This window comes from Pecten maximus, chromosome 17, assembly GCF_902652985.1.
Source record: "Pecten maximus chromosome 17, xPecMax1.1, whole genome shotgun sequence".
NCBI lineage: Eukaryota > Metazoa > Mollusca > Bivalvia > Pectinida > Pectinidae > Pecten > Pecten maximus.
This window is the reverse complement of record NC_047031.1, coordinates 12,931,946-12,951,084: the sequence shown is the minus strand read 5'-3', so window position 1 is coordinate 12,951,084 and position 19,139 is coordinate 12,931,946. Positions and strand designations below refer to the sequence as shown.

At 33.6% G+C, this 19,139-nt stretch overlaps 1 protein-coding gene across 2 annotated transcripts in view; it reads right to left on the bottom strand.

Moving 5' to 3' along the window:
* LOC117314947 (mothers against decapentaplegic homolog 3-like) overlaps nt 1-11,056 on the bottom strand; it is a 48,212-nt gene extending 37,156 nt beyond the window's left edge. Inside the window, exons 1-2 of one of the 2 annotated variants that reach the window (XM_033869053.1) lie at nt 10,683-11,056; nt 1,645-1,692 (exon numbers count right to left, since the gene is read on the bottom strand). In XM_033869053.1, the coding sequence (XP_033724944.1) occupies nt 1,645-1,692; nt 10,683-10,888 (254 nt within the window). In that variant the 5' untranslated portion in view covers nt 10,889-11,056. The remainder of the gene's footprint in view (nt 1-1,644; nt 1,693-10,682) is intronic. The other variant, XM_033869054.1, reaches the window with a different exon arrangement.
* Between the last annotated feature and the right edge of the window lie 8,083 nt (nt 11,057-19,139).

Sequence of the window (19,139 nt, the reverse complement as noted above, 5' to 3'; positions counted from 1 at the left end):
AAAACATATTAAATCTTACACCATGGAGTTATCTAAAAAGTTTTGGAAAATGAAATTTTTGAAATATTCATACATTTGGCTGAAAATGTTGGCTGCCCAGCCCACACAAGGCTGCTGGTCTGGACATTCTGGCAGCCAGACCAGATTCCAGGCCACCGATGGCTGCCGGTCTACTGTTGGTGTCAATCTCAGCTACCATTCCTTATTTCAGAGGGACAAACCCGATATTTTAACTTGAATTCAGATGTAAATTATCGGATTTATTTTCTTATTTTCTCAAACCAATAAGTCAACAAGAATGAGTTGCCTAAAATATGTCCCTTTAAGGAAAAACCACGTCAAAAAGAGTTCTATATATGTACTTTTCTTAGGCATTCAATTTTATACTGAGCAATCCGGATCCCCCCCCCCAAGGAAATTCCGAAAAGTTGGTAAGTATAGGATTTTGATGAAATTACTCCAATCTAACTCACCAGAGTTTTAACGTCTCAGCCAGCAGCCTATGAAATGCTATCCTACTAGATATTTCAATAACTACTCTGGTGAAATATTACGATTTATAATACTGGTAATGAAATCTTTAATAAAATTTACTTAAATTATTTTGTTGGAATATTTTCAATTGAAATTCTAACCTAAGTCCACAGCTCTTTTCTTCACCAGTTGTAACAGGGCCTTTTGGGGAAAATGGTGAATTGGCAAGACAATTTTCAAGTGAAACTTGAAATTTTGGGAACAAGCTGTAGTAGGCTTCTATATGAAATATTTCAAATGGGGAAAGACTTAATATTATCCAAAAGATCCCACATAAAATGCCCTTTGTCAGTAGATATATACCATATAGGTAACTATCACTTACCTAACTGTTCACAGAAACTAAAATCTCCCCGAATTTTTTTTTTCCATTTTCAAATAGAACGGGATATTGTCACTATATGTCACTCGTGTACCAGATAAAAGATCATGTACAATGTCCAGTGAGATCCAATATCATTCAAAACCACAAAGTCATCAAATTTAGGGGTAGATACATCTATATCCAAAATTTGTTTAAACCCTTTCAACCCTAAGAAACTTCAGTGGACTCTACAGTTCATTCATCATTGGAAGTCCAATATAGTTCATAGGGGTGAAAGGGTTCAAACAAATTCCATAAGTCAATTTGGGGGATTTTGACTGATTTTGCAAGAAGCAAAAATTTGTTTTAAGTCTGTTTGTCTTAATTAGAAAGTTTGGCTGCAATAACACATGTTAACTATACAACAGAACACATGCACAACACAAAATTAAGGAAACACATTTTTGCAATCAAACACATCCATTTCAAGTACTGATGTCACAATAACAACATGATACTAGATTCTATGTACCAATCCATTTTCATCAATGTATCATTTACATTATCAAAAGTTAAATTTATCGACAAAAAATATAAATTTCCCCTTCAACTGAACCATCAAAATTGATAAATTTCTTTTCCATTTTTAAATAGAAATTCAATAATTAAATTTACTGTGGATTCAACTTATTATAATAATTATTGGATATAATGATATCCCTCTTATTATGTTATTTTTTTCCAATTATGATAATGGTTTGGACACCCCACCAACAAGAGTTAAAATAGAAAAATGAAAAACTCACTTTTCCATTGCCCTGGCAACCAATTGAAGGGGAGAGCGGGCACCAGGACTGAAATGGACGTGGAACAGAAATGGTCAAAACTTTTTACAGAATCATTACTATAGAAGTCCTTATACTTGTTAATCCAAGATCAAAATCTTACTGAAATACATCCATAGTGTGGCATACAAAAATCTCCAAAGTTAGACAACCAAATAAAATATTTTCATGAAATACAAGGTTATGTAGACTGAAATAACTGATATAATATCTGAGTTTAATTACATGCATTGATCATGGAAGTCTGATTCTTTATGCTTATTAAAATGGATAAGGGAGATAACTCCAAAGTAATCTATAGACGGTAGCATGTATCCTTAAATCTTCCATTCCATTTTTTGTTTCAATAAATAATCATGGTGAAATCTAAGAATGTAATTGTCAACGTATTTAACATTTAAAATAAACTTAAAACTTTAAATTAAAACATACAGACAAATCTCACAAAACAAAGTGAGAACATTTTTTTAATTTTCAATTCTCCATTAAAACAATCTCACCTGAGCAACCCTGAAATATTTCATCAAAATTACAATGTTTTATATTAATACATGATAAATATATACATACATCATACAGATAATCAGACAAGTACAAGTATTGGAACATCAGTCAGGAATTAGCTAGATATTGTCTGAAATGTTTCACCAAAATTACAATGTTTTTATATCAATACATCATATAAATATTTATATATATATATACAAACATACACAATACAGACATACAATTGCAAGCATATAGTATTATTGACAACAAGTACAAGTATTGGAACATCTTCATTAGCTATATATAGTCTGAAATATTTCTGAAATAAAGTTATTATTAACATATTTTCCCATAATAACTTTATACATTTATTAATGTTTATAACCACTGTAAGGAAAACCATACCTTTCCCTGCATTTTGAGTGTAATAACAAATCTCATTAATCAGGAGTCCATATTTTTTATACTAGAGAAACATACTAGTCAAAGGGAGACAATCCTCTACAACCAACAGCTATATAACATCCAATGATTGATTTTTTTGAAAGAAGTCCAATCATTTTATATCATAATTTCCATTTAATAACTTATTTCTTCATGATATATAAGTCCAAAAATTTTATATCTTAATTTCCATTTCATTTTTTTGTTCATTACATACAATGTATTTATGATGAAATAACACCGCAATTTATTTGATTGAATTCAGCTTACAGGTCACAATTATATAACATTTTCTTCAGCTTGGCAAGTAAGTATGTGAATATTTTTGCAAATCACAACCATTATTTTATCTTTAAGCCTTATGTTTCCATGACTACACTGTCATCCTCATCAGAGATATGACCAGCCATGCAGATGTACGCCAAGGTGTGAAGTGTACAAATTTGATATTCATTACATCATCTGTGTACGAGCTGCAAAATGTACGAAATACGGAAATAGTACTTAAATTATCTGTGTACACCAAGGTGTGAAGTGTACAGGATTGTAATTAAATTATCTGTGTACACCGTGGTGTGAAGTATTCAAGATTGTGATTAAAATATCTGTGTACACCGGTGTACAGGATTGTAATTAAATTATCTGTGTACACCAGGGTGTGAAGTATACAATATTGTAATTAAATTAACTGTGTACACCGGAGTGTGAAGTGTAGGAGATTGTAACTAAATTATCTGTGTACACCAGGGTGTGAGGTGTACAAGATTGTGATTAAAATATCTGTGTACACCGGGGTGTGAAGTGTACATGAGGTGTGAAGTATTTGAGATCGTACCGTAATTAAATCTGTGTACCGTATTTGACCTAATAAGGGCGCAGGGCGCGGGTAATTGACAGTGGGGGCGCCCTTATTAAGATTAGTTATTCTGAAGTTTTATGAAACAGACTATACCTTATAGCAGAATACCCAAGGTTGTGGAAACGGTAAAATATTCAGTCATAAAAATATTCCAGATGAAGATATCTATTCATTATCATATATTAAGCTTAAACATCACTTGAATACTCCTGTTAACTTGTAAACCATGCCAGCTGATCTTTACACCAGAGAACGCGTGTTCCACCATTTATGTTCAAATGGAACTCTTTTGTGTTCTATTTATAGAAACAGGTGATTTCCCAGATCATATCAGACATCGTTTTCTTTGACCTAATAATTGATTTACAATGTCTTTTACTAGCTTTCTGTTCTGAACAAAAGTTATTTATCAACAAGAATGAAGTCATTACTTTATCTTCAAATAAAGATGGTAAGTTAGTATGTGTATGTGTGTTTAGTTTTGGGTGCTCTTTGCACTGACATGTCATCTGTAGCCTGTAGGAATACACAAAATGTGGCGAAAACATGTGTTCCAGTTACTTAATTTGCTGAAGAAAATTGAACACATAAAGTAGCAAAATATTTCACATGAATTATTACTTTTGAACACCATTTTGACACCATTTTGACACTCAGTGAAAGATTTATTTCCTTGAAAAAAGGTAGGGGCGCCCTTATTAGGTCAAATACAGTATATAAAGATAAATAGTATACAAGTTGATTTGGTTATTCTTTGTTTATAATTATATATAAACCGATCATATTTATATCACTCCTATTGCGAGATCCTTTCCTTTTATCATAAACACCAATTGCAAGTAAGTGGTCACTTACTCACTGAACATTTTAAATGTTTATTAGTGCTTTATTAATGGTTTGGGATAGGGCCTTTTTGTCTCATTTAGGGAAGAAAATTTATGAATTGGGAAGGGAATTTTAGGGAATAAACTGCAAATCATGAAAATTCGATTTAATGATGAAATAATTTTGAATTGGGAATGAGGTCCAAAAGCGCCCAGAAAAGTCACTTGATAACATTTGATCGCAATGGCCAGTTAATGAAGTTGTAACATGCCAATAAACTTTGATCAATGTCAAATAATTTCAGCTCAAGTACTTTTACACTTCTTTTATCTGAAGGAGGAAACAGCGGTATATTTTTTTTCTGAATAAATACATGTATTTACAATGTATTTACAATGTATTTACTTCAGACATGTGGATATACCCCAGTAATCCAATAAGGTAATAGCAATTTACCTCGTCTATAAACTTTAAACATTTTTAAGTATCTTCGATATCTATAAATTCTCTAATATATCTTTTTTGTACATTTCTATGATCTCTACATTGGATTCATAAAATTTAAAATCTCTGATTATCATAACTCGCTTTGGCCTAAAGAAATAATGCATGTGTTTCTGCTTTATCATGCCAGAAAAATATAGGGAAGGTCGGTAGGTCAATCTTTTTACTAAGGTTATATTGACAAGGAATCTTGTCTTTGATCGTCCTTCCTGAAAATGGCCAAAAACAGACTTCAGAATAGACACAAAAATAAAGGCTACAGGTTTTTTTTAGATCTTTTTATAAATCAGGCATATTATCTAACATTTCAGACCAATCTCTAGTGTTTTGGTAGGGTGTCAGGGCTATGCATGGGGCCCATATTCCCTAACGAAATTACTTCATATTTAAGCCATATTCCCAAAATTTGCATCTTACTTCTGACAAAATCCTTCCTAATTCACCAATTTTCTTCACAAAACGAGTCAAAAAGACCCCAATCAGTGAATAAAAGCCCTTAAGACAAGATATATATTGGTATGTTACAGCAATACACTCATGTATTGTAATGCTGTGCACGGTGTCATAATTATTTATTGAAGTTAAGCTAAAATACTAACAAACGTGATTTCATTGGTCTGCCATAAGTTCACATGGTACTTTAAATCAAAGTTGAAGTGTTGCCCAATAGGCTTATTATTGGATAATATGGAACTCTTTTGTAGGAGGCCACGTACAATATAGAAGCTTGTTAAACATGAAAATTCCATATGAAAACCTCCTGGGATTTAGCAAGATATTTTTGTGAATGGAACATCTTAAAATTTTCCAGCATTCTACTAAAATTTCAGGTAATAAAATCTAGTAGAAAAACACAAAATTTAATAAAGCTCAATATTTGAAAAGTCTTCTACACAAAATTGGGGAAGTTCATGGTCAATTTTTAATCATGATTTAAGACCCAAATACCAGACCATACAGACATGTTGCAAAATCACTGTTCTACAAATTTGATATTTCACATGCCATCAAAATTTGCATGTTATGCCTAATTCTAATTTGTTAAGGTCTATATATGAATAAGATCAATAAAACAAATAATGAAATACTGCATCTTTATTCTAATACATAGCTAATTCGGTTTCAAATCTCGTCATTCAAAACAAAATCAAATATTTTTGGGACAATCTCCTAAACCTAAACTCCTTAGAGTCTCAACATTGCTATTAATTAAGGACAATATTTTCAGATATCTATTGATTTTTTACATTGATATATTTTTAGCTAACTATACAGAATATACTCTGTCAACTAGAATATATTGTAAGGGAGATAACTGTTTATGTATGGAATACAGACTGTGTGCATGAGTTAATCATTTAAATGAGTTGAATTATCTAAATGAGTATAATTATTCAAAAACAAAAAGGTAAATCAATTTTAATTGAGTTAAATTATCTAATTGAATAAAACTATTTCAATAAGTAAAATAATTTAACCATCGTGTATATGTATCTCTTCATTTTACAATGGTACACCCATAAGCTTTCTCAGTAAAACAAGTTATAAAGCCAAAAAGTAATATATACCTGGATTCCACCTGTAATATCAATATATTTTTCTATTCTCTTCCACAACTATTTATACCTAATATATACCACGTGGACTGATGGTGGTACCAGTGATGTCAAAATTCATTAAAAGACTAAATTAGTTCAACATTTCTGACAAGACAAGGCTACAAGATACAAGTTTAGATACAAAGTTTATTTTTCAAAATTGGGCTAACATCGGATCATGATCAAATACATGATTTTTTTTGATATAATGTAAATTTATTAAAACAAACCTAATGTATGATATAACCAGCCTCAGATGAACCTTAATCCTTGTCAAAGCGTATGATAAAATAGTATAAGAATTTTGTTTGCATTTCTAAATTTAGACAAAAGTTATCAAATAAGTTAATCGTTCAATTCTTAAAATTCAGTATATCATTCAAAAGAGAATTTTAAAGTTAATATGTTTTACATGCAGTTTTCAGGTATTAATTTGTCAAAATGTTTTTCAAATGCACTCTCGATCGATCCCTGATGATTTTTTAAAATGTCTGTGATTGCTTTAGCTTATAATTAGAGTTGATTCCCTTGTCACAGTGCTAATCATGTTGAAATCATTCATTGTTTCCCATTTCCTGTTTGTTTTTATTTTCAGACAATGAAAATGTGTATAGAATTATTTTACAAAATATTTCATTAATACCAGGAATAACACAATAGGAAATGTGTATCGTTTAACATCATATCATGATCAACAGCTGAGGACATCTAATGACAGCCTCCGGATCCAATGTGTGCGAGATGCAAGGGTAAAGTATGGATGTGTGTTTACAGAGACTGCAGCATATTGAAACTGATGTTAACTTTATAGTGCTACCTCACTGAAGTATACTGCCGAAGACATCCAGCAGGAAACCCCACCCGATCACATTATATTGACACAGGTGGACCAGTCATCCCACAGAGCACTAAGCAGGAGTACTAGCAACTTCCATTTTTATCATCTGTGATATGCAGGATGTATACATCAACCTAATAGACACATGCCCACTTCAAGTATCAACTTTGCTGGTTAAAGATCAATTTTCTTATACTGCCATTTAAAATCCTTTTTAAAGATACATATTTATTTTTTTCACATTCTTTTTAAATCCAAGATAAAACAGGCGAAATTTATTTATTGATTCTCGTTTGAAATATGTTCTTATTTACGCATATTATATAATGCTATTTAACAGCAACACATGAACAGCTGTCTCAAAGTTGTTCACAAATTATCATCCATGGTTACTGGGCCCTTGGCAACAAACCAATGTCTTTCTTAACTCCCTGAGGAGCAGACAGTCGGAGCTGCCATTTCGGCACAAACAGTTTACAGTTGATATTTCTTGCGCTGCCTTATCACATACTTTTTTACAACTGAGTCGACTAAAACACAACAGTGTGATTTATCTTGTTCTGAACACGGTTACAACACAGCACCAGTGCTGGGATTTGAACTAATGATCCTTTGGTCATGTAGCTCTGTGTTCTATCACTAGACCATGCCCCCACCACCATGCCTCCATTTCTAGATTACATATACATAATTTTTCCAATCACGTTTCTGCCATGTTTATGCATTTAACACTTTGTTGTGGATGTAAATCTAAATAATCAAATTTGACAGATTTTTGAGTCTTTCTTTTTTATATTAATGGCCTAGTATAGTACTAATAACTAAGTCAACAATTCACTTGGTCTTTGTTCAAATATATTTTTCGGAGCTTACATGATATACATTTTCTAACTCAATATCAGCTCAGCTTTTTTTATTTTTATTTTCCTTTTTGAAGAGAAATATATAATGCTGTCAGACTTGGCTGGAGTTTTGATTTTTCGACCAATGTCAAATTTCAGCCTTACAATTGAACTGATTTGTCAATTCTTAGAATGTTATGATATATGCAAGCTTAAATAAATGTTTTGAAAAAACAAACTCATTTCCGATAGTTTTGATTTGTGTAATAATTTCAGATCAAATGACGCATATCCCTTCTACATATCATGAGGGGCCACAATAGCTCGGTCAGTTAGCTATATACTTGTATAGAGCACCAGCCGCAGCTGAAGACCGAAGTGCGTAGTTTGGTGCTCCTCTCTCATAAAGTGAAGAAAAGGGCCAATCTAGATTTGTGCTGTACTGATTGTGTCCTTGGGCAACAAATTTTACCCTGATTACTGTTGATGGCGCATATGACAGGCCTTGTCTATGTTGTTCAATGAGGTTGTCACCAACAACAAGGAGACTCTGCCTCAAAATGACCTTGGCAGTTCACGGGGCGATAAACCCAGCAAACAAACAAACAAACAATCTACATGTTGTGATAATCCAAAGATGATATGTCTGGTTTAATGTTTTAGATCTTAATTATAAATATGTATATAATCTGTATCTCATTTTTTATCTACTTGTTGTTTTACAAAATAAACAAAGTAATCATTACTCTCGGGTGTTACATTTATTTCTTGTTCTGCCGTTGTAATCATTTTAGACAGCACTCTTACAACTTGTGTTAACAACATTACATCTACTCTTAAATTGTCACAAATGGAAAACCTACTGGAATCGGATAAAAGCTTTATTATTTCAAAATTTTGTTCTAAATCAACTGAAAATTCACAAATTTATCAATTATAATATGAAACTTATTAGAATTATACTTATTATAATGAGACGCTTGCCTACATTTTGAAAATTCTTTTTATCAAATCAAACAATTCTTCCTGAAATTTTGTCCAACACCGACCTGCCCACATACAACTGAAATATTTGACAGCTTGAATCTGACAACTGAGGAGATTTTCAGTAAGTGGGCAGCTGGTGACAGTCAAGAAACTCAGTTTATATTTACATTGTTTTTAAACAAGTTGATGAAACTGAAATTCTTCAATGTCTATTGGTTCAGTTAAAATCATGTGGTAAAGGCTAGGCCTCTATGTGAAAATAAAATGGAAGTTAAAATGTAACTTTTGTACTACAATACACATGACCAGCAAAACATCAGAGACAGTACAGAACTTTTCTCCGTCATCTGAATTTCACACCCTTATGTTACGATCAGTTTATCGCTGCATCAGATCATGATCAACACATTATTGTTAGCTGGGCTAACATTGGAAACTAACCATTTTTATTATTATCATCGGGTACCAATTAGCTATTTTTATTGTTAGCTGGGTAGGAACTAGCCATTTTAAGCTGGGTAGGAAATTAGCAATTATTAATACTAGCTTGGTAAGAAACCAGCTATCTTAATTGTTACCTGGGTAGGTATTAGTAGTTTTTATTATTAGCTTGGTATTTTTATTGGGAAAATATGACCTTTTTGCTTCATTTTGAGAAGGAAATTTTTTAGAGGGAAACAGCATTTTTTTTTAATTTGGCATAAATATGAAAATAACTTTGATTGGCATTCCAACTATGATAAAACCATAGGCTCGAAATCAGCCGTATGATGTGAAGAAAAATTCACTTTGGAAAGCGGATCCAGAGTCACCTCTTTGTACCTTACATATTAAAACAGTTTTCAGCATGTTAATGTCAGTAACTTATTTTTGTTAACAGGAATGAACATCGTGAAAATAATCTCTATATTATAAGATCTGCTCATGATCAGGACAGATGCATCCGAATTTCAAGTTAGCTTTGATATCTAACTTGGAAGGTACCAGACATTCTCCTTACAACACCAAAATCATATTTGGCAATATGATGCTGAATTCTGACAACTGTTATTTCAATCGAGCCAAGTACATATCATGGCACTTCATCTTGGCTAGCATGTACGTCAACGATTTAAACCGCATGTTTAACTGCAGTGGTAGATCCTGTTTAACCATATGGTATAAAATAGCAAAATAGAATCTGAACACACCAGTTCCCTCTTGCTCTCAAGGGAGATAAGTCATAAATCAAAAAGATGGTTAAAGATCTAGAGAAAACAAGTGTCCGATCCTTCAACGACACACAGTTCATGGACAAACTTGGTATCCTCAATCATTGAATCAACAGACAAGAGCATTGTCAACTTAGATAGTTCTAAGGTCGGGTCATGGACACGCTTGTAAGTAATTAAGGCTACTACATACAATCTAAATCATTACATTCAAAGTTTTAATCTTAAATTACCATCTGTATTCAAATGTTTATCTTCAAACTCAACTAGTAAATATTGTAATAATGCGTTACCCCTTAGGCGCCTCTCAAATAGCTCACTCTAGTTTGTGTTGTGAGCCGCCATATTGAGTCCCATTTCCCTTTCAAATTCCCTCCAAAAAGTGGCAGAATAACAACTAACCTTGGTATTGTTATACATTTAGTGTTCAATTCCTGAGTTGTGATGGCTTTCTCCAACTCATCCAGACCTCCGGTCTTCTTTAACTTTTTCACGAGACTTTTGACAGCCTTTTCACTCCACTTATCCTCGCGTTCGGAACTGTCCCCCTTTTTAAAACCGAGGAGCCTTTTGATGATGGGAGGGGTGAATGGTGACATTGCCGTCATCCTGGAAATGAGCTTCTCCCGCGGTTTCCCGGGGTCTCAGTTAACCTTGTGACCTGTCCTGATCCGAGAGAATGACACTCAACTTAGGATAAACAAACAACGAACTCCATGTAGCTTTGATATCGCTGTGGCTCCTCGGTCACAGAGTGGCGACCCCTAGCGGCAAACAATTAGGTACGTTTGTACCGTAATTTCCTATAAATAAACTCTTAGGATTGCAAAATTGTGTGTAACTTGTGTTATACAGCTTTATCTTCTGTTATATAAATGTGTGAATTATACACAGATCATATATAAATGTTTTAAAGGCGGGTTCATAAAATAATACCGTAATACACCACAATAACATCTCTCATGTGAAGTATCATTCATGTATTGAGGAACAAGATGACGAAAATATCAGTGATATCCATTCAAATATGTAATAATTATGATATTTTAGACAGATTCAGCCAGATTTTATATAACAGATAACATCGTTTAACAACTAATTAATAGTAATTCAATGTATTGATGTAGCCCTTGTTATTGGCAACGTTAATTAATTGAACAGGTGCCCGTTTTGGGTTTGAGGTAATTGTTTGATTGTTGTTTTTTCTTTTATCGAAACATAACGCTATATTTTATCATATACGTACGCTGGCATGGTTTTATAGTCCGGTCATAACATGACGCTTCTCTTAATGTTTTTGTAGTAATTAATATTTAATTTCCGAGTATATCAATGAATATAGAATATGTAGACTTTACTATTAGGCCCATAGTCAACAATCGATCATTGATGAAACAATAATAAGCGTGTTGCTTTCTAACAAGGCGACATTTTCTCCGAATTTAGAGATACGCGGAAAAAAAACTTATCAAACATACACAACTGGAAGAGTTAACAACCAAGTTAAAATCTTTAAAGCCACATGGATGTATATCAGTGGGAAAATTCTGATCTAAATATGATAGCTAGGGCATGTCCTTGTAAACCGTGAAACTGACGAGTCACCATGTTGGTTTGTTTTTGTTTAACGTCCTATTAACAGCCAGGGCCATTTAAGGACGTGCCAGGTTTTGGAGGTGGAGGAAAGCTGAAGTACCCGGAGAAAAACCACCGGCCTACGGTCAGTACCTGGCAACTGCCCCACGTAGGTTTCGAACTCGTAATCCAGTGGTGGAGGGCTAGTGATAAAGTGTCGGGACACCTTAACCACTCGGCCACCGCGGCTCCTATGTCGTAAAGTGAGAAGAAAATCGAGAACATAAAAAGACTCTCGCGATTAAACCTGATATTTCTACCATACAATAAAGATTTGAACATAAATTTATATATGTGAAAATATAGGTTGATAATGTATCAACCATTTAAGTTTTTATAGCACGCCATATACATACGTTAGGCTGTATGCGAAAAACGCCAGGACAGCTTCATTGTCATTGACCGGGAAATATCATGTGAACTGTGCAAATAGAACTGAGTTTTGACTACATATGTATTTCTCATGGTATTCCAGAATCCAAATTACATAAGTCTACTCTCCTTATACCGTCATCCTTTGTGCACGCCTATTTTGGTGGTATAACGAGGGTGGCAATAGTAACGAGCTTTGACAAATTACAGCTATACGATAATGGAATGAACTTCTAAATCAATCATATCATTTGGTACAAAATACATTGACACAATAAAGTTTCACGTTGCGATTACATTTATCGACAACTGTAACGCAAAAAGAAATCGTCTAATGCTTCTGCAGTTTGTCTTTAACTAAAAATAACTGTGTCTCTGATGTGGAGCCTTATGGTTATTGCTGGCCAAGATGCTACACAATAATTGATTTCTGGCCATGTTCTTAAGTGAAACTTTGACATACAGGCGTAAACACACTCATAAAATAAGTAGATATCATCTATTGTTTTAATTCAAAACCAACATGTATTTACGCGTAATTGAAAAAAAAAACAAAAAAAACAACAAAAAAACAACAACAAACAAAACAAAAAAAACAGCTCTGGAACGATGTCCGCATGATTGCAAAACCAAGTGTAAATATCACAACTGGAAAAACTAATGGTGAACTAACGTACTCAAAATCAACAAAGATCCAACACAATTCATCCTCAATAAACCGTAAAGAAGCCATCAAGATGTCTGGCCACAGGAAAATATGTTACGTCACACATCAGAATGGAAACACGGCAAAGAAATATGTATAGTTTCAAAAAGAGACCGAATACTTGATCACTCGAAAGAAAACATATCTATTAAAACAAAATAAAATAGCACGTGCTCCTAACTGGAAGATCATGCACAACTCAGCTGTTCTAAAAAGATACACTTGAAGATGTAAAATCAAAGAAAAAATGGACGAGTGTAAGAAAAGAAATCAAGAAAAGGAAAAAAGAGTGAAAAGAAGGGAAAAATAACGGTTTGTCGTGATTTCCCGTAAAATACCGCTTAACCAGGCTGATTGCACAGGCGCTTGCATAGACAATGCGATTAAAAAAAAATATATATTGATATGACAGTGGTATGTGTAATCTGTTAAGCTAACAGATTACACATACCACTGTCATATCAATTTTTTTTTTTATTTTTTTTTTGAGAAAATCGCATTTTCTATGCAAGCGCCTGTGGCTGATTGTGGGTGTGTTGGAGAGGCTCTATATCATCTCTCAACTTCTCGCAGTATGACCAGCGGTGGTCCTCAGGGGAGTGTTCTGGGTCCTGCCTTGTTTCTGTTTATTATGACAAAAAAAACACACACACACATCGAAAAACGCTGCCAAAAAGGATAATGCTTTCATAAAATAACATCACACATGTAGATGGTAACTATAAAGTTTTATTATGACTGATATTTGCCGTTTTGGGATTGGTGAAATCTATCTCTACAGGTATTTGTCAAAGTGCAATGTTACTGCACAGTAATATTCAGTTGCCCCTAAAATAGAAACAGGGAAATCCCACATATCTAAAACTCTTATATCACAGAAAGAACATATCCACTGATACTTCTTAATGAGTTATAAATCAGGATTTATAATCAGATCTTAAATAGATGTAAACATGTAAACATCATAATGCGTAATGCGTTTTACAAGCGGAAATGAGAAAAAAATATTAGAGATAATTAAGAATATACACTTCTGTGATGTCAAAAAATACCTGTATTAAACTTTTTACTCATACTCGTTTTTGGATACGGGAGTTAATGGTATGGCAGAAATGTAAAAATAATTATATGTCCGTGTGTTTGTTTTTGTATAATAAACGGTCAATAATACCAATTTGACATAAAATGTGATTTTAAGTGAATTTTGCTAATTTGACCTTTTACAGGACACATCCATACAATGTCTCCCATTTGTGTTATCAGACATGTATTCTTGCAAAACTGACAAAAATAGCATTTTCTTTGAAATGGTGGAAGTTAAATTTCTGTATAACTCGGAATCAGAAAAGCAAGTAAGTTACCCTTAATTTTATATACTCACAATTTTTTGCAGATTTAACACTTTATTTGATAAAAAGTGACTTAATAAATGTACATGCCGACAAAAGAAATCCAAGATGATTATGTAGGAAGTCGAAAACTCGGCTATAAATCCATTAGCCCGTGTTTCCTCTGACCCTGACACCTACACCAGACATGTTATAGCGCATGTTGTTTCCTCAGTTATGTCGATGGTATTACCTAATTAATGCCCACCGATTTCTTGTCGCATCGCGTTAGGACAGGATTATTCTACCCAAAATCCAGCATCTTACCACAGAGACAATTACTTGATATTCTTACAATATTGTATGTTAATATGTTTACCTGTTATGGGGAGATAACGTTGCTTTTTATTATCCTTATCGCTATAGCTACTGATTCAAAAAGTAGATCTCGAAATACATGTACATATATACAGCAGAACACTATAGTAAGTAATATACATAAATGTGACTTTCTATCTCTATGTGGAGATATTGAAACCAATCCCGGACCGCTCTCAAATAGTTCTATATCATCAAATCCTCTAAAAAAACAATATCAGTATCGTACACTACAATGTTCAAAGTATTCTACCAAAAATAGATATTCTTTGGGCAGAACTTAACTCCCGTGATAATTTAGCTTTTACAGAAACTTGGCTTAATCCTTCAACAGAAACTTCACAAGACCTCAAATTAGATGGATATCAAACCCCTTTCTTTTGTAGCACACCAGATCGTTTAGGAGGTGGTATAGTAGTCTATGTCCGTAACAATATTTATGCTAAAAGACGTCCAGATTTAGAACTTCAAAATACAGAATGTATATGGTTAGAGATTATGGTCAAAAATGTGCATTTCCTGTTTGGAACGTTTTACAGAGCCCCTAATTCTACCGTAGACTTGTGGAACCGTATCAACTACTCTATTGAACAAGCAGCCAATACAAACTTAGAAATTTTAATAACCGGTGACTTTAACGAAAATCAGCTTTCTGTCAATAATAGATATATAGGTGACATTATGAATCATTTTAATCTTACTCAATTGATAAACGAGCCTACTCATTTTACTGAAACGTCGTCGTCTCTGATAGACATATTTTTGATTAGTAATGTATTTTTAACTTCTAATATAACAGTTGGTGATCCTTTCCTATCGGCAAACCAGAGATATCATTGTCCAATATATATGTACATGAATTTAAAAAACAATGTTGTACCTGTTAACACGATGAGAAACATATGGCTCTTTAAACAATGTGACTTCTCAGATAATAGGGAAAGATTAGAATCTATTGATTGGCAAGAGCGTTTTGAAAATAGCAATGTAAATGATAGTTGCACTTACTTAACTAACAAAATTCTAGAAATAGCTACTAACACAACCCCCCATAAAAATATCAGGATACGAAATAATGACCCACCATGGATGTACAATGGAATACGTAAGATGATTAGATCTACAAAAAGAGCACACAGAAGGGCAAAAATAACAAATAATCCAAACCACTGGGCTACATTTAGGCAAACTCGTAATGCATGTGTAAATTCTATAAGACAAGCTAAAATACACTATTATAACAAACTTACTAACAAACTCAAAGAAAAATCAGTTAACACTAGGGATTGGTGGAAAATTGCGAATAACTTTACTAACTTTTCTAATAAAGAATCTTTTATTCCTGTCTTAATCGAAAATCACACCTACTACACTAATGACGTTGATAAAGCAAACCTACTTAATAACTACTTCATTGAACAAACACATCTAGACGACGATAACTTGTTTCCCCCTCCACAAAACGACCCGCCTAACGAAACTCTACGCAATATTATACTAACTATCGAAGATGTCAAAGATGCAATTAGTGTTTTAGATTCCTCTAAGTCTTCTGGTCCAGATTTGATAAGTGCTAAGTTTCTAACTGAAGGTGTAAACCAGCTTGCTGAACCATTACGTTTGCTGTTTAATAAATCTCTCCAATCGTCTTACTATCCTGACAAATGGAAAAATGCTAATATAACCCCTATTTTTAAAAAAGGTGACAAAAGTAATACTGCCAACTATAGGCCGATATCACTTATCAGTATTCTGGGCAAGTTGATGGAACGATGTGTTTTTAAATATGTATATAACTTTTTGCACAGAACTAATTTTTTCACGAAGTCACAGTCTGGTTTTATCCCTGAAGATTCTGCTGTAAATCAATTAATTTCTATCACTAATGATATCGGTAAGGCTCTTGGTAATGGTAAAGAAATTCAGGTTATATTTTTTGATATTAGTAAAGCTTTCGATAGAGTTTGGCACAAAGGGCTACTTTACAAATTGCAACAAGCGGGAATTTCTGGTAAGCTAATCGATTGGTTCAAAAATTATCTATCAAACAGACATCAAAGGGTTGTTATAAACGGGAAATCATCATCTTACAAAAAAATTACAGCAGGAGTTCCCCAGAGATCCATTCTAGGACCACTATTATTTCTTGTTTACATTAATGACATTGTTAACGACATTAACAGCACAATTAAACTCTTTGCGGACGATACCACTCTTTACATGATGATAGATAATCCAATATTCTACCATGTTTGCTATGCAACGTCAGTTTTGATTGGTTTAAAACCATGTATTATTTTCCAATAATACACGCTCGTGCCAATAATACACGCTCGTGAGTCACGGCTGTTACAATTCTATATCTCTAAAATTCACCCGTTTCATAAAAGGTTACTATAGCCGAGTGGGCTAATGGGTTAGTCTTTCAATAAACTTTTATCACGACGCGAGTTCGAATCCTACGGAGGCCCCCCTTTTTTTCTTTTTCTTTTTTTTTATTCTTTTTTTTTTAATTTTCAAAATCAATGCCATATGATAGATGCTTTTGATCGTAGTACTGTATTGCCTGTATATTTCATCCACAAATAATGCAATATTCAAGAAATAAAGGTTTTCTCGGGGTTTCTTTGCTGTTTTTCTATTAGAAAGAGGTCGATCTCAGAACTAAACAGTACATGGTAGAATAGAAATAATCAACTTTGACTCGTGTATTGTTGCAGGATATACAACTCGGACTCGGATATTTTGCAATTTTAATTAATAACTCAGGCCTGCGGCCTTCGTTATTAATTTAATTGCAAAATATCCTCGTCCTCGTTGTATATCCTGTAACAATACACGAATCATCGTTAATTCTTTCTTAAATAACAAATCAGTTGATAAACAACGATTTAGGGAAGATAGATAATTGGGCTAACAATTGGCTGGTAACCTTTAATCCTACTAAAACACAGTCTTTGTTAGTCAGTAAAAAATTAAACAGGCCAAACCATCCTCCAGTATTAATGAACAATACAGTTGTATTAAACGTAACCTCTCATAAACATCTTGGTGTATATTTTTCTGCTGATTTTAGCTGGACTGAGCACATTAATTATATTCTAGGTAAAACTTCCAAGCGTCTAGGAATACTCAGGAAATTAAAATTCTCTCTCGACAGACACTCTTTACAAACTCTATATTTGGTTTGGTTTGGTTTATTTTGTTTAACGTCCTATTAACAACTAAGGTCATTTAAGGACGGCCTCCCGTGCGTGCGACATGCATGCGTGTGGTGAGTGCGTATGTGTGTTTTGGGAGGCTGCGGTATGTTCGTGTTAAGTCTCCTTGTGATAGGCCGGAACTTTTGCCGATTTAAAGTGCTACCTCACTGAAGTATACTGCCGAAGACACCCAGCAGCACACCACACCCGGTCACATTATACTGACAACGGGCGAACCAGTCGTCCCACTCCAAATATGCTGAGCGCTAAGCAGGAGTAGCAACTACCATTTTTAAAGACTCTGGTATGTCTCGGCTAGGGGACAGAACCCAAAACCTTCCTCACAGCGGCGAACGCTCAACCAAAGGCCAAAAGTGAGGCATTGTCAAGGGAGACCTTAGGAAGAAGAAAGTTGTTAAGAAAGAAGAGAAAAGATAAGATCCCAAGTTTAGTCGCCTCTTACGATCATGCAATGGGGGCAGCAGGTACAATTCTTACGCCCTACCTGCAGGGCAGACAAACTCTATATACATCTTTTATACGACCAATCTTAGAATATTCGGATGTCGTCTGGGATTCTTTACCACTATATTTAATTGAGAGACTAGAACATGTTCAAATAGAGGCCGGTAGAATAGTAACGGGGGCCACTTATCTTGTAAATATACAATTATTATATAACGATCTATGCTGGGAAAAGTTATCAGATAGTAGAAGGAAAAAACATAAAATTACTCAGTTTCACAAAATGTTTCACAAAATAACACCAGAATATCTCTGCTCACTTCTTCCTTCTCAACATTCAGATTTGCATGATTACAGAACCAGACAAGGCAATCAATTATTAACTGTTCATTCTAAATCAAATTATTATAAAACATCCTTTTTACCTTCAACAATCGAACTTTGGAATTCTATACCGACAGACATCAGAAACAACCCCTCTCTGATTATCCTAAAAAAATACCTAAATAAAGACATTAAAACCCCACCATGTTATAGACATTTTGGCACACGTAACTTACAAATACTACATACTAGACTTCGTTTAAATTGCAGTAACTTGAAAGAACATTTATTTAACAGAAATCTAACGGATAGCCCTTTCTGTTCATGTGGATATATTGAAGATAATTTTCACTTTTTATTCATGTGTGAAAAATTTATTAATCAACGTAATCAGTTTATATTTAGTTTAAATTTTGATCTGAATACTGATATTCTATTATCAGGAAAC